General features: G+C 41.7%; 1 protein-coding gene across 2 annotated transcripts in view; it reads left to right on the top strand.

The window, feature by feature from the left end:
- F13A1 (coagulation factor XIII A chain) overlaps nucleotides 1-24,591 on the top strand; it is a 164,704-nt gene that overhangs the window by 34,200 nt on the left and 105,913 nt on the right. For both annotated transcript variants that reach the window (XM_024248827.3, XM_063725327.1), the window contains exon 5: nucleotides 14,726-14,977. In XM_024248827.3, the coding sequence (XP_024104595.3) occupies nucleotides 14,726-14,977 (252 nt within the window). The remainder of the gene's footprint in view (nucleotides 1-14,725; nucleotides 14,978-24,591) is intronic.

The following is a 24,591-nucleotide window of genomic DNA, read 5'->3' as shown; positions in this document are numbered from 1 at the left end:
AATGAATGAAATTCTACTATGGCAATTTATTCATTTAAGATGTGAAGGAATTATTTTCTACAAAGTGTAAATATGGAGGTAAGAAGAAGTATTAGCACTCTTCTTAGACATTAACATTTTAGCAAAATGAATTTATTAGACTCTTGCCATTAACTGTTAGCTGAGACCAGTTCCCTTAGAATGAGTTGCCAAATGACCGTTTTCATGGGGAGCCATGTGATGTTCAGTGACTAGGTGCTGCCAGGGAAGGCTGACCCAGATGAGTCCCAAAGTGAGGATTCTCCAGCCACTCCACAAACAGTATGAAACTCCAGGGTACATGCTTAAAGCAGTCTGAAATTTGAGTAGTGGCAGATGTTTTAGACGAAATTCCACTGTGCCACTTTCCAAAGCACTGGAATTAGGTGTTATTTATGGAAGGCGATATTGTACCCCTTCAAGCCCACAAATGAAGAGGTACTCAGCAGTGACCTTTATTAAAGGCAAATCAGTGGGGAACACACGACCAGAGGAAATGAGAGAAGATTGGAATATATTCCAAGGCCTTAAAAAGATGTCAAGAACAATTGTGTTCCCCCACAAGGCATCCTTAGGCAAGGCTGGTCCAACCTCAATACTGTGTCTTTACATCCCTGTGTTTTAACTGCATCCATGGTCTCTTGTATTGTTTATGTATGTCACTTGCAAAAAACTAGGCTTGAATACAGTTTTTTAAAAGTGATGCTTTTAAATATAAGCAGTAATCAACTTATGAAGGAACAATGAACATCTATAGTAAGCAAATAAACATCCACACATAAATATACATATGAATAAAGAAAATACAAATGTGTGTCTTTCTTTCTGCCAATCCTTTGAGTTCCATATTTGTTGTCACGTAGTTAACAAAGTTGTTGACTTCCCCCACAGTCTACTACTCTTGCTCTGTTATTCTCATGTGGCGTTAGTATTATGAATTAGATTACAGTCTAAACTTGCATATTTAATTATAAACCCATTGAGCACAGGAAATGTATCATATCTCAGCACATTCACCACCCTGTCTCCTCCAGATTAAGTGGTATCACTCTGCTCATCATAAGCACTAGTAAATATCTGTTTAAATAAATGTTTATTGAGTATGTGTTGTAAATATCCACTTGTAGGTTAATATTAGATGGACTGCACCATACTCCTTAGAATGTTTTCTGTGTTGATTTTTGTTCTTCCAATAATTGCTTTAATCTCTGGCAATGCAAACTCACTTAACACTTGCTTTTATATGTTGCATTCATATATACTCCAAAGACAAACAAATGCTTTATCAGAATTACCAGTGATTTATTCTTATTCTCATTATTGTTGCCATTCAACTATTAACAAGAATTGACTGTTTTAGCAAAAATGTCATCAGTTGTCCTGTTTTGTTTGGAAGACATTCAGCTAAACTTTTTATTTTTGTTGGGTAATGACACTTTATTTTTTAAGTCAGTTGCCATGATTTTAACAAAATGAGCCTTTCTTGTAAAACCTAGAAGCCTCATTCTGCTCATATAATGGATGGAACACAAGCAAATGAGAAAATGGTGCTTTGGCTCCATAGACTTGCCACTTGCTGGGGGAAATTCAGTTGCTGTAGGAGAGATTTCTTTACGGCATGTGTTCTGAGCTGACTGAGAACATGAAAGAGATGGGTCTCGAAGCTGCTAACTGCAATGCATCTGGTCAGTGACCTTCATGTTCAGTGCAAAGTGTGCCTCCCCACCAAGTCCCTCTCCACCCCTTGGGCTTCCAGACCCCAGCACGAGGGGTCAGAAACCCAAGAAATATGGAAACATTCTTTGTCAGTTGAAAGAATTGCATAACAGTTGGGGTCAGATGGGGCAAAAAGCTGGGTATGCAGTTTGGTTTATAACTGTGAAATCCGGCAAACTACAATAAATTAGACATTGTGACACCAACATCCTATTTCTCTCTCACATTTCTAGATCTTGAAGAGTTTAACCTCCATGGATTGATAGAATAACAGAGTCTTGTTTAAACTCATGCCAAGGAAGGGCTGGAAACTACCCTAGAAACAATGGTCATGTAGATGAACTTTGTGCCTCTGGTGGCCACATTTTTTATACCATGTCCCCTGAGCAAGTTTCCCTATTTCCAACCTCCACTTTCCTCCCTATTTCCAACACCCAGTTCCAGCTTTTAGGAAAGGTACATAGTGCAACAAATTTAAGCAAACACATTGCCTTTCCCAGGGATATAAACATTTCAGCATCATCTCTAATTTCTCTTCTGTTGGTAGGATTTTCATTACCAACAAACAAAGGGGGAATATTGAGAGGTCAAGAGATCTTCATAGCAATCCTGATTGCTCTCCTGCAGTCTTCACAGAACAACCAAAGTGATTTTTTAAAAGAACTTAAAACAGACCATGCCTCTTTTCTAGTGACTGCTTTTCTCAATCAGAATAAGATCCAAAGTCCTACAAAGCCCTGCTGGATCTGGCTCTCTCTGACATCATCTTCCATGGTTTCCCCTGCTCCAGGAACTTTCTCATCTCCCACAATTCCCTCTGCTCAGGCACCTCATCTCCCACAATTCCCCTGCTCAGGCACCTCATCTCCAACAATTCCCTCTGTCCCAGGCATCTTATCTCCCACAATTCCCCTGCTCAGGCACCTCATCTCCAACAATTCCCTCTGTCCCAGGCATCTTATCTCCCACAATTACCCTGCTCAGGCACCTCATCTCCAACAATTCCCTCTGTCCCAGGCATCTTATCTCCCACAATTCCCTCTGCTCAGGCACCTCATCTCCAACAATTCCCTCTGTCCCAGGCATCTTATCTCCCACAATTCCCCTGCTCAGGCACCTCATCTCCAACAATTCCCTCTGTCCCGGGCATCTTATCTCCCACAATTCCCTCTGCTCAGGCACCTCATCTCCAACAATTCCCTCTGTCCCGGGCATCTTATCTCCCACAATTCCCCTGCTCAGGCACCTCATCTCCAACAATTCCCTCTGTCCCAGGCATCTTATCTCCCACAATTCCCTCTGCTCAGGCACCTCATCTCCCATAGTTCCCTCTGTCCCATGCATCTTATCTCCCACAATTCCCTCTGCTCAGGCACCTCATCTCCCATAGTTCCCTCTGCCCCGGGCATCATACCTCCCCCAATTCCCCTGCTCAGATACCTCACCTCCCACAGTTCCTCTGCTTCAGGGACACTGGCCTCCTCAAGCATGCCAAGTACCACCTCCCACAGGGTCTTTGCACTGATGACACCTATCCCCTGATATTTGCACTGCTCATTCCCTCACTTTTCTCAAGTCTCTTCTCAAATGTCTCCTCTGGCCACTGTGTCTAAATTAGCACCCCCAGCTCTGTCCCTCTCTGTCCTCTTAAGCTGCTCTAGTCATTTTTTCATAGCACTTGTCTCCGTTTGACATATCATATATTTATTTGTTTATTGTCCATATACTCCCACTAGACTATACACTCCATGAATCTTTATGTGTTGACACTGCTGTATTCTCAGTACCTAGAACAGTGCCTGGCACTTAAATGGTGCTTAATAAATAACCTGTTGATGAAAAAAATCCTGAATCATGCCACATCAACAGTTACTTGTTAATTGAAAAATCACAAATCTATACATTTGGAAAGGAGTCTTTATTTCTTATAAAAGGTTACAGCCTACAGAGTGACTATCCTGACGCTGAGAAGCACAGCCTCTGGCAGAGGCTGAAAGGTAGGCACTTCAAGGGAAAGGAAGATTTAACAGGAATTTATGCTGAGCTGGTTGGCCAAATATACATATTCAACAGGTTACAGGAGGAGCTATGAACATTTATGAAGAGGGTCTTAATGTATGCATACTGAATAAACATGCATGTTACGTGTGACCCATGTTCACTTTGGGGTGAGACTTAACATTTATATGTGCTTCAGTTAGGCCCTATACATCAAAAGGTGGAGCAGGGACAGGAATGCATTGAAGTGTGCAGCTTCGGTAAATCAGCCAGAACCAGTCCATGGTTGATAGTCTCTTACCAGGAGAAAGATGCTGAAATCAATCTCTTATGCAATCAAAGCTGTAGTTGTGGCTGGTGGAATGTGAGTTAGTCAGCATCTGGTGATGGATGAACTGTAGTTGTTTCAACATTGCTCATCTTGAGACCAGGGCTAGTTTAGCTGCTAGACAAAAAGAAAAACTTTGTGGCAGTTAGAACATAGTTTATTCTTTAAATGCAGGGGTTCATGACTTAATCCTTGCCTGGTATGGCCTTGGGTCTTGTTTATAATTAGATATTTTATTGCCACAGTGTCAGTCTTATGATCTCTATTTTAACATTGATTCTGTTCAATTTTGTCTAAACAGCAAAAGGAAAGGGAATCTAGTGAGGTGTGTACCACCTCCCATCCCATCATGGCTGCAGCTCAGTTTTTAAGGTTTCTCTGGGGTCCCCTTAGCCAAGAAAGAGTCTGTACAGTTGGTTGGGAGGTGGGTGGGGATAAGATTTTACTTTTAGTTCTCACACCTTATTCACTACCTGTGTGGTTATGCTCAGAAATAAAAATAAAATAAGTTTAGTAAGATTTCTTTGCTGTTATAGCCATCAGACACCATATAATACGGAGAATAATAATAATTTGTTCAGTTTATGAAATGCCCTTCACACACACTATTGTTTAATCCTCATCTTCTGGAATGCCCATTTTACAGATGGAAAATGCACTGAGAGGGTTCATTAGCCTCCCCAGTCACAGCACTGGACCAAGCCGACCTGGGTTCAAATGATTGTTCTGCATCCTGATAGCTGTGTAGCCTAGAGCTAGTTACTTAAGTTACCTGAGCCTCAGTTTTCCCATATATAAAATGGACATAACCCTTAAAGCTGATAGGAGAGCGAATAGAAACTGCTCTAGATTTGTAAGCAGTGGGAGCTTAATGGAGGCAATTGGGTACACAGGCGAGTGTATGACTAAGAAGCCAAACAAGCGACATAGTGAGGCAACCCAGGAATAAGGAACAGTAGAAAACTGCCACTACAGCAGGAGCTGGAGGCACACGGAGGAAGAGGTCCCATCAGAACCCAGAAGGCATCAGCAGGAGTTGGAGGCACATGGAGGAGGAGGTCCCATCAGAACCCAGAAGGCATCAGCAGGAGCTGGAGGCACACGGAGGAGGAGGTCCCATCAGAACCCAGAAGGCATCAGCAGGTGCTGAAACCATGGAGGAGACTCAGACTCTCACCTCAAGACACAGAGAGCACAGGAGACACACCCTGACATCTCCCCTCCTCCTGCTTCCAATCCTCTCTTTGGCCAAACCTACCTGGAAGTCAGAGAGCAGAGGAGCGTGGGAACATGGCTTCCTGTGGAACCTGACAGAGGGTTCTAGGGGTGCAGGCAATAGGTGGAGTTGCTGAGACAAACTATAAGTGGTTGTTATTCCCAAATGGACAACAGGAAACACAAGTCCAGATTCTCTGACTGCTTTTCCTCCTGGTCCTTCGGAATTGAATGGGCAAGGTCAACAAATCTGCAGTGTAATGTTATGCTCTGTAACCAACTTTGTCTACATTGTAGAACATTTTCTGCTGGTTATTTTTTCTTAAAGACTAAAAATATCCTATCTTCTCTTAAATGAGGCAACACACATGTGGGTTAGGGAATTTCTAGAAAACTAGCTTCCTGGAGTAAATTTGTATCACAGTTAACAACACCAAGTCCTAACTTTTGGAGCAAACTCCTCATAAAGCAGCACGTTCTCCCATGCTTGAGGCTTAGTCTGGAATCTTTGGGTTAGAGGGAATGACTGTTTGCTTCATGGCGGTATCTCACTTAAAACAATGCCTGGGGCCAGGCACAGTGGCTCACGCCTGTAATCCCAGCACGTTGGAAGGCCAAGGCGGGTGGATCTCTTGAGGTCAGGAGTTCAAGACCAGCCTGGCTAACATGGCAAAATTCCCTGTCTACTAAAAGTACAAAAATTAGTGGGTGTGGTGGCGCACACCAGTAGTCCCAGCTACTTGGGAGGCTGAGGCAGGAGAATCGCTTGAACTTGGAAGGTGGAGGTTACAATGAGCTGAGATGGCACCCCTGCACTCCAGCCTGGGCAACAGAGCAAGACTCCGTCTCAAAACAAAACAAAACAAAACAAAAACAAAAACAAAAAAAATGGTGCCTGGCACCTTGTAGGCACTGAAAAACTCTTTGAAGAATGAACAAAACCTGGGGTCGCCTATGGCTCTGCCCCCTTACTTAATGCCAACATCAAATACCTGTTGCGTCTACTTCCTGCTTCCGCCGGCACCCCTCCACTTACCTTCCCCCGAGAGTCAGTCAAAGACACCATCATGCCTCCCTTGAGCACTTCAGCACCCTCTGACTGGTTTCCTTGCTCCACTCTTGTCCCTCTCAAACCATTTTCCATCTTGCAGACAGATTGATCTTTCTAAAATGTAATCTCACCAGACCACTTAAGCTTTTCAATGGCTCCTGCCCCATCTCCATTCCCTCCCTAGGACACACTCTACATACCTTTGCACAGCGTTGGAGGTCCCTTTGCTTTTTACCCTCCCTGGGTCAAATGCTTCTTCTGCCACAGGTATCCTGAGTTTCCTGCCATTCCCTTTATGCACCATCCTTTCCTTATTCCCTCAGTTGGTTACTGCCCCAGCTGGGAAGACTCTTCTCTACCTTGTCCACCTTTAAGATTGTATCCCAAAACCACATTCTCTGAGGAATCTTCTTCAACTTCCACAGACACTGTTAGGCACTTCCTCCTCTGGGTTTCCACACTGTGTTCCTTGTGACCAGTAGTCCCAGGAAGAGGCTGGCATGCTGTAGGAATGTTTAAAATGCATGCACATTTCATTGAAGGAGCTTCACAGTCCTCTCTCTCAGAAATAAGCCATTCTTAGGGAGAAATTCTCCTATCTCAATGCTGTTTGTATTTTCTCTGAATTTCATGTTATGTTCTTACTTCCTGTGAATGCCACTGGCATCATCCTGAGACAGGGTGTCCTCAGGTTCACATTCCTGCCTTGGTTAGCCATCTAAGTGGTGCACTTCCTAAAGCCAGGGACCAGCTAGTCAGCATCAGGTGACAACCTTATGATTTCTTTCTGATTCACTCAAAAAACTTAGCACGATGCTGGTTTCATGTATATCTCACCAAATTACACCTTACCTTTACTCCAAAAGAGGTTTTAAGTGATGTAGGAAGCATTGAAAGAAAAGTGAAATAAAATCAAGGTAGAAAAGACACCTTAACAAGTACCTAGCTTCCATTTGCCAAATATTTATTGAGCACCTACTACATTCCAAACATCATGCAAGCTGCTGGGTATACAAAGTTAAACAAAACTCCATCTCTGTCTTCACAAAGTTTCCCCCCAACCCTTCCTAAGTTTGCCTGAGCTAGAATAAACATGGTCAGGAAGGTCTCTTTTCTTTAGGAAACATCTGGAAATATGTATGTAATCTGCCAATGGTAACTTAGCAATGGAAAGGGCAGATTTCTACAGTCCTCAAAGAGCTGATTTGCTTTTGAATACTTGTGTTTCTCTCCTCTTAGTTGCTATCATCCATGATTTCTGTGCCATTTTGATTGTTTCTTTTTTGGTGATGGCATTTTGTTTTTGTAGTTGGTAACCTGGTATTTCTAAGAGTTATTCGGGGACTTATTCCCCCTTGGTCTCAGCACACTCCCTTTCCATCCTAAGACAGTTAGCACAAGTTTTGCTTCCTTTTCCAAAGCAACTGTATTCACACTTCCAGCACTGCCACATACATCATGCTGTCACCTTCATACTTCAAGGGCCCATTTGGAAATAGATTGATTATTTTGAACATGAAAGGTGCGCCTTGGGAAAAACAAATGAATCAAATGGAAAAATGAATTAACATCATGAAATTTACCTTCTCAGCTGAAGACATGATATATTCCTGTGTTCCTTAGAGACAATCCTCTTATAAGAATGAACTCTTAAAGGAAGTTTGCAGGTAGATGGAGTCAGAGCTCAGCTTAAAATGTCTTTATATAAGAATGGAAAACACCCTCCAAGGAAGAAGCTTATAAATAAAAATGTTTGTTTCTTATGAGGGGTGCTTGGATTGAACACCCAGATTGCTGCGGGCATCTCATTCCAGAGCTTCTAACATCTCTATGATGATCTTAGTGGAGATTGACATTTGCAGAGAGCCCAATTCAGCCTTATTGACATTTATTAGGTACCGACTGGGTACAAAACACTGTGACATTCTATGGGAGCTATACAGACATATTAGACAATGTCTTCAATTCAGTTTAACAAGCGGAATAGATATCTAAGTGAATAAGGAGAAAAAGGTTTGTTTGGGCTTTTCTGGCAAATAATTGTTATAGGAAAAGGGGTCTCGATGCAGACTCCAAGAGAGTGTTCTTGGATCTCATGCAGGAAGGAATTCAAGGTGAGTCATAGAGAGCAGTGAGAAGAGACAGTTTATTAAAAGCTACTCCATTACTAAGTAGGGTATCCTCAGAAAGCAAGTGGAGGAATGCGCTGTCATTGTTTTAAGCTTTTCTTATATAGGGGTCTTGTCTATGTAAAGACTAAACTAAGCTGTGCTTATGTGTGGGTAGGCTGACAGCATGACAAAATTTATTATTCTATTGATTTAAAGAAAACTGTCCTTGACATTTTAGTGTGTGAGTACATCAAAGCATAACTGTAATTCTCTTGAAAGTATATATCGTTATGGGTATCGGGACATCTGGACTTTCTGTTGTTGTAGGAGTTTGTCCTTGCAGGCATTACCAAGTTGTTTCCTTAGCTGTCAACATCTTAGGACCATGGGTTTTGGTTGGCAAGGAAAGTGCCTTGCTAGTTTTAAGATGCAGTTGATTTAAAAAGGTTGTGACCCTGGCTCTCCTACGTTTGTTTCCCTAACAATATGGTCAGAGTCTTATTACTAAGTATAGCATATGAGGGGCATAGACTGCAGCCACTGGACTTACAGATGACATACCCAAAAGAGGAGAGAAGTGGGAGTGTCCTGAGTTATCAGCTTCTTTATTTTGGAGCACGAGAGGGAGCAGTGATTGATAGATGTGTCTACTCAGTCACTGATACCAACCCTCCTTGATGGCAAGTATGTTCTTCCAGGTCCTAGGCATGAGAGAGGTGGAGTCAGAACAGTTCTATTAGGAACAATATTCAACCATACTGACCATACCATGTGCTATTTGATGTCCTTTCTAGACTACCTGGGAACCTAATCACCACCTAGGGCATTGTATTTTTAATGTAAAAATATTTCAAAGCCATCAACTAACCCAAAAGATTAATTTTTAAAAAGGCAATGAATTCTTCTAGTGGGTACTACCAATGCAGGGCTTTGCGTGCAGTGGGCTGTCTGGTCTGTGGAATGCATTGAAAGGTTGAGAGGACATTTTCCCCAGGGTCATATAGCACTGAATCTGAGCTGCGGCTAGATTTCTCTTTCCTATCTTGTGAAGAATACTAATATCAAGAAACTGCGCACAAAGCTCAATCAAGCCTAGGTAGCTAAGGTTGGAAAAGAGTAACATCATAAATGGAATTAAAGATTTTCATCTTCTTCTTCCTACATCTCAGCTGGGGGGATTAAGGTACGTCCGTGTAAGGAGAGTGAGGCCCTCAGTAAAGGGACAATGAGACGTTCGAATATAGGCATATGGTCCAAGCAGCTTTTGCCTTAAAAACAGTAGTTTTGTGGCCCCAATAATAATTCACAAATGGAAGCAAGCACTTAAACTAAGAGCATATGTTAATTTCTATATCAGTTGGGAAGATGGTACTAGTTTTTGGTAAGTGTGAAAAAATGCAATTGGTAATTATAATATTTCCTCATATTTAGTAGTCCAATTTCAAAGGCTGCAATTATTAAAAATAAAATATGATTCCTTTCTTGGATGCTGTCTTTCCCAATTCTCTTTTTCTTGCCCTAATGTTTTTAACACAAAGTTGCATGATTTGGGTGAGAAAAACACATCTATCCAGGCACTATATACTCTAGGCAAACACATGCATGGAGGTTCCCTGTATGGAGCCATGTTTTCCATCCAGATTGGGCCAAGGATAGCTGATGGGCAGTCATGGATGTTGATGGATGGGTTTTCCAAGAGTGGCTGGATTGTGGTCTCGTAACCATGCCGACTCCTGGGGCTGAGAAGGGCTATTTAGTGAAATGAAATACTACTCTGTCACAACTTCCTCACTCACAATTCAATCATGGAGAGTACCTCCCCAGTGCTGTCATTGAAATCATTACATTCAGAATTAAACATGGTGTAATAGAGCAGTCAACGAGACCCTGAGGTTCTATTGGCACATCAGGTTCCACATTCGTAACCAGCTTTCCCATACAGGAATATGAAAAGCCTGCCAATCAGGATTCTTTTTCCTTCCTTTGGAATTCATCTCACCACTCCCTGTCCCTGATGAGCTTCTATACCCTGTTCCCAGGCCATGTGGCATCAGCATATCAGCAGGATTGCTCAGCCTTTGCCCTTTGGTGTCTGACATTACTTTGGAAGCCTTCCCAATGCAAATCACAAAAAAATGAGTTGGCCCAGAGAGACCCTCATGCAGGTTCTCTCCACCTGGTCTTCCCTCTCTTCACTCACTCAGTTGTTACCTCCTTTGATCCACACTTCCGGCTCACACAACTGTTATCCACGACAGCATATTTTCTCAATGTCCCTTCCCCTCATATTCCTTCGGACTTTCCAGTTTTATTCTTGTCTTGCCTCCTTTCATCTCCCTAGATCCCTTTTGCCATTCTCCACCTTCCTCCACAGAGGAAGCATGACATGGGGCAAAGAGAACAGGCTTCCCTGTCCCCAGTTCTGTCTCCACCTCTGCCTAGCTACGTGATGTGCACACATGACACCCTCACCAAGCCTCAGTTTCCCATCTGTAAAAATTTCCTCACAGAGGTTTTGTAAGGACCCCAAGAAACAAAACTTAATTCCTGTCGCTTTATTTGCATCACTATGTGAACTGCCTTGGCAACTCTAAACAACTTTTGCGATCTTAAAATTGAACATTTTAGCTATGAATCATAAAATCAATGAAAAGCTACAAACTTCCTATGTTTTCAACACCCTCTGAGACTGTGGGGAATTTAGGAGACTTTAAGGAAACTAAAGGTTGACCTACTAGTAGTATAGATGTTTGCAAATAGTTTAGAAACATATTTCTCCTTGGAAGGAGAAGCAAGGTGATGGCATTTTCTTCTTAGGCTCAAGTGTTAGACTCCAAGAGTCTATAATAAATCACTCCTTAAATAAATAAATGGGAAATCCTCTAAGGCAGATGTTGGCAATTGTTTACTGTAAGGGCCAGCTGTGTTAGGCATTGCAGACCATAGGGACTCTGTCACAACTACTCAACTCTGCTCTTACAAGAGTAGCGTTGTATTGTAGCACAATAATACACAAGCAAATCAACATAACTGTGTTCCAATAAAACTTTATATAAACAGTAGGTAGGCCAGGCGCAGTGGCTCACACCTGTAATCCCAGCACTTTGGGAGGCCAAGGCAGGCAGATCACGAGCTCAGGAGATCAAGACCATCCTGGCTAACAAGGTGAAACCCCGTCTCTACTAAAAATACAAAAATTAGCTGGGCGTGGTGGCGGGCGCCTGTAATCCCAGCTACTAGAGAGGCTGAGGCAGGAGAATGGCATGAACCCGGGAGGCGGAGCTTGCAGTGAGCCAAGATTGCACCACTGCACTCCAGCCTGGGTGACAGAGCAAGACTCCGTCTCAAAACAAAACAAAATAAAACAAAAAAAAAAACAATAGGTAAGCTACATTTGGCCCGCAGACTATAGTTTTCTAACCATTGCTCTAAGGGATGAATGGAGATTACAATGATCATTAACGACTCAGAAAATCAGAAATTATGATTGAATGGGAGGTTTCAGGTGACTCCATGATGATTCTGGAATTATTAAGGCTTTTTGGTTACTAATGAATGACAACACTTTTTTTTTTTTTTTTTTTTTTTTACTTCTACAAGTTCTCCTGATGGAAAAATCAGTCAGCTCAAGATTTTTAAATTTGGGATAAACTGGCCTTTGAAATAGATTTGGGCTTTGATAGGTTTGTTGGCAATTGGTAAATCCATCCTAATTTCCCACAGATGGAGCAGAGAAGGATCACTTAGAGGAGTCAGAAAGCCCAGGACAACAGGGAAGTAATAATAACTGCCAGTTATTGAGCTGCCCTTCCCATCACAAACTATGACCACCATGATCTCCATTTTATAGAAGAAGCAAAGTTCTGGTTGGCAGGGGATGAATGCTTTGCCCGAGATCACACAGAAGCGTTAGAGCCAGCTGAATTTCTTTCCCCTTAGCCACAATATCTCAATCAACACAAGTAATGTACTTTCCTTGGGACATTCACCTTTCTTCAGATTCAGAACCAGAAAGGAAAAAAAAATCACCCCTTCTTCCTTCTGCCTTTACTTTCTATTAGAAGTTATACTTAAAAAAAAAAACAATTTGCCAGGCATGGTGGCTCACACCTGTAATCCCAACACTTTGGGAGGCCGAGGCGGAGGAACACCTGAGGTCAGGAGTTTGAGACCAGCCTGCCCTACATGGTGAAACCTCGTCTCTACTAAAAATACAAAAAGCCGGGCGTGGTGGTGGGTGCCTGTAATCCCAGCTACTTGGGAGGCTGAGGCAGGAAAATTGCTTGAACCCAGGAGGCAGAGGTTGCAGTGAGCTGAGACTGTGCCACTGCACTCCAGCCTGGATGGCAAGAGTGAAACTCCTTCTCAAAAAAAAAAAAAAAAAAAAAAAAAAAAATAAGTGCCCCCTCAGCTAGCCCCTACTGTATGCTAAGCATAAAGCTTTCATTATATTATAAAATCTATTGTCTTTTTATTTCCCAAACTAAACTGCAAAGAGTCAAGAAAATGAAAGCTAAGACAATTAAGTGATTTGCCTGAAGTTGCACCAGTAGTTAATTGTGGAGTCAGAATTTGACATAGTTCTCATCAACTCCAAAACATTTTCAACTCATACAGCTGCCATAGAGCTTAGTGTTAAACACTCTGACTCTCAAGCAAGATGGTCTGCGTTCAAATCTGAACTCCATTATTTGCTAGTTGCATCACCCTAGGTAAGTTGCTTAATGACTCTGTCTTAGTTTCCTGATTTGTCAAATTAGGATGATGATAATAGTTTCCTTCTCATCACTTGTTATAGGGAATAAAGGGGTAATAAGAACATGGTAAGCCACATGCTTTGGCTTTTTCTGTGGAATATCAGTTCTATGAGCACAGAAGTTATTGTCTGTTTTCTTCACTGTTGTATCCTTAGCACTTAGGATAATGTCTAGCACATAGTAGGCAATATCAATATATGAATGAAAAATGTCAGAAGTAGTCTTTAAATTAGGTTATGACTGGGTTCAAAGTCAGCACGAAAAAGCATAGCTTTCCTTTTGCTTTACTATTTTTGTATAACTTGTATTTGATAGGTGAAATTTAATATGAGTCTTTGAAGTCTTAATTTAAAGTGCAACAGTGGAAACTAGTGATTGTCTTCATTCTTTCCATGTTCCCAACAAAAGTAGAAGTTAGTACAAAGGTGAAGCTTTTAAAACAAAAGTGGAAGTTAGCACAAAGGTGAAGCTGAGGTTGAGCACATAGCAGGTACAAAGAGTGCTTTCAGATGTACTTCTCTAGTTCTTTGCTATTCCCCAAAGTGCATCCTTACATAATTAGCTTTAAAATTCCTTTCATCCCTTATTTTTTTTAAAAAAATCTGTCATTAACACGTAGATTTTTATCTCTGTAAGTTTATTTTTACTAAACTTACGTCTTTTTAAATACAATGTATTCTGAATCTAAATCAGTATTTAGTGACAACAGCTGCTGGGAACCACTGTAATAAATGAATTATGGGTCCCATTTACCTGGCAAGATTGCCTTTGATGTCTACATGTCAACAGTGAAAGGGGTTCCAGAGAAAAACAAAGCCTCTGGGAGAAAGGCCAAGCTCATCCCAAGACTGAGTATGCACAAAGAGGGAGCAGAAACAGGAGATGGGTGCCTCTGGAACAAACGTGCTTTTGCAGGTGGTTTTATGGAGGGGCTCCTGAGAGGCTGAGTCCCATGTGTCTTCAAGAGCATTACTTAGATGCCATGGCACCTAGGCAGAAAACAATGTTTAAATCTGTGCTGGATTTACAAGTATATGTGATATTCATTCTGAGTGGTATAACCTATATCCCTAATAGCAAAGTGTTGAAGTTCTAATCTTTCTCAGTGGTTTGCACTGTGTAAATTATTATTTTCATTCAGATTAAGCATCCTCACAGAATTGCACAGCAGTAACTTATGTAACCACCTCCTTAGAATGTTCTCTATCTGACAATATGCCTACCAAAGACTCTTTTAAAGATCTTTGAAATTAGTAATTAGGGAGGTTAAAATGGAGCACTGTTTGCTTGTCTTAATGTGGAATCCTCTACATGCTTTATAGAAAACAAATGAAGTGAATAAGTTTTGCTCTTGAAGGTTCTCCTGCTTACAATCAAAGTTATTTGCAGACTTGCCTGATTTGTATGTTTCTTCAAGTCAAGAATAATTCTAATGGATTACTCCTGTCCCTTCAGCTATAAGATAACAGAGTGAGAACAAAAGTGGCTTGTGAAATCAACCTAACAGAGTATTTCTTCTCTCTTCTCATAGGTCGCTACCCACAGGAGAATAAGGGAACCTACATCCCAGTGCCTATAGTCTCAGAGTTACAAAGTGGAAAGTGGGGGGCCAAGATTGTCATGAGAGAGGACAGGTCTGTGCGGCTGTCCGTCCAGTCTTCCCCCAAATGTATCGTGGGGAAATTCCGCATGTATGTTGCTGTCTGGACTCCCTATGGCGTACTTCGAACCAGTCGAAACCCAGAAACAGACACGTACATTCTCTTCAATCCTTGGTGTGAAGGTAAGAGGCAGACATTTAGTTTTCTCATTTAAAAATTCACCTATTTGGCAGGGTGCCATGGCACATGCCTATACTCCCAGCTCTTTGGGAGGCCAAGATGGGAGGATTGCTTGAGGCCAGGAGTTCGAGACCTAGTCTCTAAAAAATAAAAATTAAAAATTAGTTGGGTGTGGTGGTGCACACCTGTACTCCCAGCTACTTGGGAGGCTGAAGTGGGAGCATTGCTTGAGTTCAGGAGTTGGAGGTTACAGTGAGCAATGATTGTGCCACTGTACTCCAGCCTGGGCAACAGAGCAAGACTCCGTCTTTGAAAAAAGAAAAAAAACAAACTCATGTATTTCCAATACATCTCTTTTTGAAGAGGTGGTAAGATTATTCTAAATACATATGCCTCTCCTACATATACCATTTTTAATGATTGAAAGAGAAAGATAGAAAATTCATCCTCCATGTATATGAGGCTGAAACCTCTATATGCGAAGTCAATGCTGCTATACATTTATTTTGGGATTAGTTGGAGATTGTCTAAAGTTGCAGTTAGTTATTTGTGGAGCTATTTAATTGCAGTTTTGTAATTAAAAGTAATTGCAAAAATCGCAATTACTTTTGCACCAACCTAATATATGTTGACAGTATAACCTCTGTACACTATTACTCTGTAAACAAATTGAGCTTATTAAACTTGATTATCAAAAGTATTAGAGTCTATAACTCTGACTTCAGAAAAATAAAGTCGACACTGTTCATAGTAGAACTAACCTCTCTATCCCCCTACTTTAAGAACAGAAAGTCTGTATATCTAAAGGATTCCACAAAGTTGTTTATGTGCATAGTGGGTGCAAATTTTGCAAACCATAACTCTGGATGTGCAAAGATGTAGCTGTACTTTAATATAACTTGATCTCTAGTGCTATTTTCGGTCTTCGTTTCTGTCTGCGGCAGAAGCTTAATCTAGTTATATTCAAATAAAACTCAGTCAAGTTCAATGATTTCTCTATCAATTCTGTTTTGAGCCTCAGTCACACACAGCATTTTCTCCTCATCTTCATCTCTGCCCTTTCGTACCCCTCCCCAGCTCCCATACTTTGTACAAAGCTGTTTTAAGTTCCAGAGGCAGATGCAGTTGTTGCAGCAGCAATGATGTGGGAGAGACCACTTCTAGGAAATAAGGCAGTGAAAGATACGAAAGCTCACATGGGGCAGGAGACTTCCCGTGGCACCCTACCCCATATGCACTGCTCTCTAACATCATCCAAAATGAGCCCATATTATTGCTGATTTTCAATGATCCTTGTATGTGAAAGTCACATTTGAATCAGGTTTAATCTGTCCCAGATATAGATAAGTGGACAACAATATTTGCTACTCATCTAGAACATACACCTTGGTCCTACTGATCTTTTCTTTGTTTTATATTTATATTTATTTGCTTTTTGTAGAGACGTGGTCTCACTATATTGTCCAGGCTGGTCTCGAACTCTTGGGCTCAAGCAGTGCTCCTGCCTGAGCCTCCCAAAGTGTTGGGATTACAGTCATGAACCACCATGCCCAGCATGGCTTGGGAATTACCTGTTCCACTAGTGTTGGCAAAAGGCGCCAAGCTATTCCTACACTCCCTATACATCCATCCTCATCGTATTGTACCCAGCACTCCTATCTATGAGACAGATATTCAAGGTAAATGGTAACAGGAAATGTTAACTGGGCCATGTGCAGTTCAAAAAATGAACTCTTGATAGTAATCTTAAAACCAGATGTCAGGCATTTTGCAACTGGTTGATGGGGTGATATTTACAGAGATGAAAAATACTGAGAGGATCAGAGTTACAGATATATAAATTAAGATTTTGAATATGTTAAGTTGGAGATAACCATAGATAGATAGCAGAAATGACAAATAGGTATGTGAATCTGGAGAAGAAAATCAGAGATATATATTTGGGAGTTATCTGTACCTAGGGAGAAAATATAGATAAAGAAGGAAATAAGATATAGTATCTAGCCTTCAGGAACACCATCATTTAGGAGGCCAGTAGAGAAGAAGTCAGCAAAAGAGAATGAGATGGAAGAGTATGTAGGAAGCAACCTATTCTAAGAAAATTGTATTTAAAAATTCATACTTATCAATCAAGAGTTTGTTATTGACTTTATTACAAAAAGAAAATCATAGGCTATATGTAACTGTTCAGAACTCTAGGAAATTTCAGGATGCTATAATTTACCCAGACTTTGGTTTGTTTGCAGCTTTTCTGGATTATATCATGTGTGTAAATGGGATATGTGTCCGCATTCATTTCAACTTATGTGACCACTCTTCTTGAGGGGAAAAGGGTTAGTTATGTTGCTTGACATATTAACTTTCAGGATAACTACTCAGGAGGTGGACAATCTAATAACCTTCTAATTGCTGCCTTGATCTTCAGTTGTATCCATGATGAGCAGTTTCCAGATACCTCTGTTCTGAAAGAGTTGCTTACGTCTGGAGGCGTTCTTGTCCTAGAGGCTGTACAGGGACCTCCCCTAGGTTTTCAGTGCATGGAAAGGATTGGAGGAAGGTGGGACAAAAACCAGAGACCAATTTGAAAGCTGTGTTCTAGGACAAAGATGATGATAAACTCAACATGGTGGTACCAGTGGAGATGAGAAGGGGTTAGATTGGAGATCTATTTTGTATTTAGAACAAAAATTGCACAGGGATTGAAGATGAGAAGTAAAGAAATGGGAGGACTCAAGAATAACTCTAGATTTCTTGTTAGAACAATTGGGTTGATGGTGGTGCCATTTTCAGAGCTGGGAAAACTGTGGGAAGTGGAGGGGAAGCACTAGGGGTGAAGCTAAGGGTTACATTCAGAAATGTTAATTTGGTGATGTCTATGAGACATCCAAATGAAAACGTCAAGTAAGCACTTGAATAAAGTGAATCTAGAACTCAAAGGAGATGGCTGAGCTAGACATGTAAACATGGGCACGGTTAGGAGCAATAACGGACACAAATGATTCAGGGTCATTAACAAGTAAGAGTCGAGACAAAGGAGAAGTCAACAAAGGAGGCTGAGCAGGAGCAGTCAGTGGAGCACAAGGAGATCAAAAGAGCCCAGAGCCAGACACATTGATAGATTCAAGACAGCAGCCAACTCTGTTGAATGCTATGATTAGTTGAATAGGATAGGGGAGGAAAGTGGCCATATAGTGTGGAAATATGGATGTCTTCGATGATCTTGAAAAGGACAATTTCACTAAAGTGATGGAGACAGAAGCCAGGGAGATGGTCATGGGCTGCGTTGTAAATAGGAGGTGAGAAAGTAGAGACGGCGGGAGATGGCACCTTTCTCAAGACTTTCTGTAGCACCTAGATTTTGAAGTGAAGGTTGAAGGAGAATTTTTTAAAGACAAGAGAGAGTGGGTGTTATTTTATGGTGACGGAGAGGAACCAGGAAAGAGACTTTGCAGTCCAGAGAGAGGACAGTGGTTCACAGCCTTGGCTGCACGTTGCAATCATCTGGGAAGCTTTGAAACTATGGATGCTTCAGTCCCACATGCAGGCGTTATGATGTAATTGCTCTGGACTGCAGCCTGGGTTTTGGGGTTTTTTAAAGTTCTGCAGGTGTTTCTTGGAGCCAAGGTTGAGAAGTTTTAGGAGTGAAATCCTTGAGTGGTTGGAATCCAGGGAACAGGTGAAGAAGGGCCTGTGATGGGTGGGGCTATCTACTCTCTCCAGAGACAGGAGTAGAGTAGAAGAAGAGGGGTGCAGATTTTCCAGTTTAATGGAAGAAGAATGAGGTAATTACCATTTTGTGACTTTTTTTTTTGTCAGTGAAGTGTAAAGCAAAGTCACATGTTGAGAAGCAGCAGCAAGGAAGTGCATGAGAGGCTTGATAGGGAAGATGTGAGCTAGTCATCTGGAAGGTGGAAAGTGAACTTATTACAGGGACATGCTGGGAGGGTGCTCCCTGTTTCCAGAACACAGGGCAAACTAGCACCATCCTCTTCATTACTTGGCCTGTGGAGGCCCAAACATCTCTGCAAATTCTTTAGGGATTTCTCACTCCATGGCTGCCTCTGCCTCTAGGAATCCTACTCACCCTTGTGCTGCTGCAAGTGAGAAACTTGACCTTCACCTTCAATTTCAATGTTGGCAACAACAACAAAAGCAGTCAAACACAACATCTGTGAATGCCCAGACCTTAACTGCAGTTTGGGATGGTGGGTGAGAGCAGGAAGGATGCACTCTGTGGTCACCATGCTTAGAGCACATCAGAATCACCTGGAGGGCTTGTTCAGACACTTCTGTGCAGCACCCTCAGGTTGAGTAGGTCTGAGGTCTGGCCTGAGAATTTGCATTTCTAACCATTTCCTGGGGGATGCTGTTGCTGCTGGTCGGGGTCAACACTTAGAGGACCACTGGTTTCATAATAATCACAAAACAATAAAGCTGGGCATGGCCCCCAGAGCAACCTGCAGTCCCAGCTACTTGGGAAGCTGAGGCAGGAGGATTGTTTGGGCCCAGGAGTTCCAGGCAGCCCCACCTGCCTGTCTCTAAGAAGAAAGAAAAACAATAAGCAATAACTTTAAAACTCAGGAGGCAGGGCCGGGCACAGTGGCTCACGCCTGTAATCCCAACACTTTGGGAGACCAAGGCAGGCAGATCATAAGGTCAGGAGTTCGAGACCAGCCTGACCAACATGGTGAAACCCTGTCTCTACTAAAAATACAAAAATTAGCTGGGCATGGTGGCGTGTGCCTGTAATCTCAGCTACTCAGGAGGCTGAGGCAGGAGAACTGCTTGAACCCGGGAGGTGGAGGTTGCAGTGAGCTGACATTGCACCACTGCACTCCAGCCTGGGCCATAGAGTGAGACTCCGTCTCAAAAAACAAAAACAAAATGAACAAACAAACAAAAAAACCTCAGCAGATTATAATTTACTCTTCTTAAAATTTCACTGGCTCTATCCTGAACCTAATTCCAGTCACTCTCCTCCTTACCACCCCTTCTCTCTCTCCTACTGTTCTCCTTTATTCTCTGAACTTTTCTCTCCCGTTCTGTCCCAGGAGCAAATTCTCCTTCCTTAATGCAGAGGGGTCCAGTGAGCTTTATTATTTTGTTGCTTGATCTCTTCCAACAACCATGCTTTTGGGCACTGAACACCTTTTTTTAAATGAAGTAAGAGAAAGAGGTCATCTCCCCGCTTTACTCATTGTGTGGTTTTCCCAGCCTAGCATGCAAAGCATAACCCAAAAAGGGGATGATATGATGAACCACCCCCCGCACCCCCCCCCACACACACACAAGCACATACACTGTAGCCCAGCAGTCCCCTGCAGTTTTATGCTTGTGTGTGTTAATGCATAACAAAGGACTCAGCGCTATGGCCTGGTCATTGGAAAGTAGGTCAAAAGAGAGGGGTGAGACTGTCGCCCAAGTGAAAAAGATAGCAGAAGATGAGAAGGAAAACTGTTTCCAGAAACTGTCAAAAGAGAGCCAGGTGAACAAGATTTTGGTCTGAGTGGCACAGGACGCTGGGCTGAAAGTTACAGCAGCACGCACAGCACTTATTGATAGGAGAATGCTCAGCTGTGCTCCTGAGGGCCCTTCAGCCTGCTTTGCATTCATAGGCAATTTATCCTCCTTAATCACTAAATCATTAATGGGGATCAATAGCAATGCCACACCAGTGAAGGCAGGGGTGCATGCAGGGAGAATAATTGCTTAGTTTTTAGTTTAGTGGTGCTAACCGGGCTTCGGGTCCATTCTGGGAGGAAACCCTTCTCCTGGGTGTTAGAGAGAACTGTACCCACAAAGGCAGCAGGAGTGAGACGGGCAGTTATTACGAATTCATCATGTTTTTCTAACTACTCAGGAACTCTGAATTATTGAATGTATTTCACTATTTAAATATAGAATGTTCCAGTTTGGTAGTCTAGCACTAGTGCCAGATAGTGGGTCCTGAAAGATTTAGATTTCTAATATCTGTGCCTGGTACTCTGGAGAAGCAGTGAGCAGTATTTTTGATTGGGCATCAGTTACCTTTAAGGGATCTTTCTCCTTTTGATAAGTTGTTCCCCCATTCCATTCTCCATCACTGCTTTTCCCTCACCTCATTCAACCTCATATCCATAGCCTCTGGCACACTTGAGATTTAATAAATGTTTGCTGTGTTGATTTAATAATCCCAAGTAAATACTCTTTAGGTTCACTACACCCTATCGTTACAGATAACTTGTAAATGTAATCTCAGACCTTACCATCTTGAGAAAAGTCAAAAACATATCTGGTATGCTGGGAGGAGTGTGTCTGTGGGTGATGTGTGTGTGGATTTCTCTCTCTCTTAGCATCTGACACCAAATTAGCATCTAATATTTCCTTTTTATTCAGTGTGTTTTTTCACATTTCTTTAAACAAATCAATTTAATTTAATATGAAGAAATCAATATGTTCCCAATATCTTGGATGCTTTTAACAGCAAATAAATAAATAAGACCTGCTTGTATTTTATTATTAAATTCATCCTTAGGCTATTTGCTTTGTATTTATATACGGACTTTTTAGCCCCTTTTGTACAGAATGGACTAATTCACCAAGACTGGTGTCCTCAGAGTAACAATGACCCACATTCCTTCTCTTGGAGACTCTTGAGCCCAGACCAGAATTTACACCCTCAGGCTAGAGCCATTCATCCATCAATCCACAAATATTGATAGTATGTCGCATCCCATGCCCATGACAACACAATGACCTGTGGACAGTACAACAATATTATGTATTCATTCAGAAAAATTCAAAGTCAATACTGAATTAGGTACTGGGACTATGGCAGTGAAAAAGGCAGACACAGTCTTCGTATAGCTTCTAGCAAGGATTTTAAAAATGAGCTCCTAATAAAAAACTGATTCCAATTGCAAAAAGTACTAAAATAAGTCAGTGCACAACAAGAACACAAAACTGGGGACTCCGACCTATTTGGGGAACGAGGAGAGACTGGCCAGTGGCTTAGCTTTGCACCCTGCCTAGCACCCAGAACAGTATTTGCATAGGATAGTAATCAAATAGTTGGTTAATTGAATTTTTATGAAGTTTTAATAAAACTTATGCAAACATTTTAACCTTTATTTACTCAATACTCCTCTTAAATAAAATAGTATGTATCATTCTTCCTAGTGTCTGAGTCATTAGAGACTTATTATGCTTTTTATGCCAAGCGAGGATCATTTAGTGCAGCCCTGTAATCAGAAAGGATCCCAGAGAGCTCACAGTAAACCTTCTTTTCAATGGCATGTAGGTGACCCCAGGATTGAGGTGCAAAGGTCTTTACAAGGTGTTTCTAGAAAGAGCATGGTTGGAAGTGTCTAATGCAGAGACACATTCATCCACCAATTCATGTGGTTTACAGTTCCTTCCTTGTAGAGTCTCTTATATGCTTCAAAGTGTGGTCATAGTCAGTATCTCCCTAGATTGTGTGTTTGGAAGGCATAATCCTTATCTCATTCAGCCTTTCGTGGTGCCTGGAATTGAGTCAATGTTCAGTAAATGTTTGCTGAACTGAACTGATAATCACCATTCTGAGAGGCAAGGAGACGATTATTAGACTCAGATTTCAAGAGAGAAAGCAGGTTCTGTGATGTTACGTGCATTTCTCAAAGTCCTATAGAAAATTAAGAAACAAACCGGAGCTAACCCTGGAGCATCCTGACTCTGTCAAGGTAAGCACTTATATTTTTAAAACAAAAGCCATCAGTATCTGGCGTTGTGCAGCAAAAGAAAAAAAAGCAGTAGATGGCCAGCCGAGAAGATTCTGTGATGACTTGATCGACGTGGAAAGTTCTGCCATAATAAATAAATAAATAAATAAATAAATAAATAAATTCAGGTTGATATTTACAAGATCAAATGAAAGCTTTCTCTGGGGAAAAAAAATTAAAGCATACCAACAAGGGCACAGGCTCCCTTAGAGGATATGTGCTGAGTAAAGAAGCTCTGACATTTTCTTTGTAGAATTGCTTCATGAATAATAGTCTATCTTCTGAAGATATCTCAGTACACTAAAAAGCCCTTAACCAGCAAAACAGGCAAATTAGCACAAATCCAGTAACCTTCTCAAGCTGGTGTGAGCTGTAATGCAACATGTTTGTACGGAATGTAAACTATGTTGTACTATGCACACACGGGTGATTGTGCTGTCGTGAGCATGGCGGGAGATATACTATCAGTATCTGTGAATTGATGGATGAATGGCCGTAGCCTGAGGGTGCAAATTCTGGTCTAGGCTCAAGGGTCTCCAAGAGAAGGGGTGTTAGTCATTGTTATTTGGAGGATACCAGTGCTGGCGAAGTACTCCACTTTATACTGAAGGGGCTAAAAGGAAAGAAGCAAACTCAACTGACTGTTGAGGAACCACTTGCTTGTGCTTCATAGATTGATTCCATTCCAGTGTTACTAGGTAGGCAAGCAAGGTCTCTGGAGTGGCTATATGAAATCATTTTAGGAAGGCAGTGGGTTTGGATGCTTCCAGAATAAAAAGCTCAGACTCTAGAAATGCCATTCCTGAATATGCTCACAATTCCCACTGACAGGAAGTTACTCCTGGTATGCCGCAGCACACGCAGCCTGTTAGAATCTGCCACCCCTTTTGATGTACTTTGTCATGGAAAAACATATCATGGTGACACCTATCCAGCATCACATTTGCTCTTCAGATCAAGCCACTCCCTCTAAGAGTGATTACACACCCCCAGCATGAATCTTTCCTCTTTTCAGTGGTGCTCAGCTTTTATATAAAGGGGGAAGCAAGTGTAAGTGATTCCTAATCCCCTCGCTCTAAATTCCTTCCTTCCCTAAATTGTGACTCATTTTGCCTTTTTGAAGGGCCAAACCATTATTCCTTCTAAAGGATTAGAAACAACACCAAACTCTGGTTTAAACTGTTGAAAGAGACCATGTAAGATAGCTGTTCTGGCACCATAGTTTTAATTCCTGGGCTCCCTTTGCTAGACTTGAGCCTAATGACCAAGGAAATGGAACTTGCTCTGACTTTGAAATAGCATGTAAATAAGCAGAAGGAATGTATCAGCCCATGCAATGATGAATGATCTTTCTTCTCGCAAAGAGGTTATACAGATGCTAAAATCAATAGGCTCAGCATTTGTTTTTACATGTTTGTTATAAATCCTTACCTTCTTTGGGTGGGGAGGACAGTGGGAATGTCAGAGGGTGACTGAAATCCACCCCAAATTTTCTTGGCCCACTCTTTTCTAACTACCCTTCTATTCCCATCAGAGGAACAGTAAAATAAATGAGGTCATTATTCTTCACTACATGCCTCTTGTAAATTGTTAGTCAGCCTGCAAGGGTGGTTATTTACAAGGCATTTTGAAGGTCTGTTCTGGTGACAGAGCTGCTCTGGGCAGTGGATGGAGGTGCTGTGTCACACTCACCAATGGTGCCATGTGTAATCTGTTTTTCTCGGAGTTTTATTGTAATGGTGGTTGTCTGCCAGAGGTCACCTACAGTCAAAGAGTTGTCAGTTGGTCCAAGGTGCAGCCGCTCCTACTCTGGGAGCTGTCTAGACTTTATTTCTCCCCTCAGTCCTCAGTTAAGTATAGTTTCCACCTCCCACATT

Source organism: Pongo abelii, chromosome 5 (assembly GCF_028885655.2).
Source record: "Pongo abelii isolate AG06213 chromosome 5, NHGRI_mPonAbe1-v2.0_pri, whole genome shotgun sequence".
NCBI lineage: Eukaryota > Metazoa > Chordata > Mammalia > Primates > Hominidae > Pongo > Pongo abelii.
Note: the sequence above shows the minus strand (reverse complement) of the source record. Positions and strands in the feature narration are given on the sequence as shown.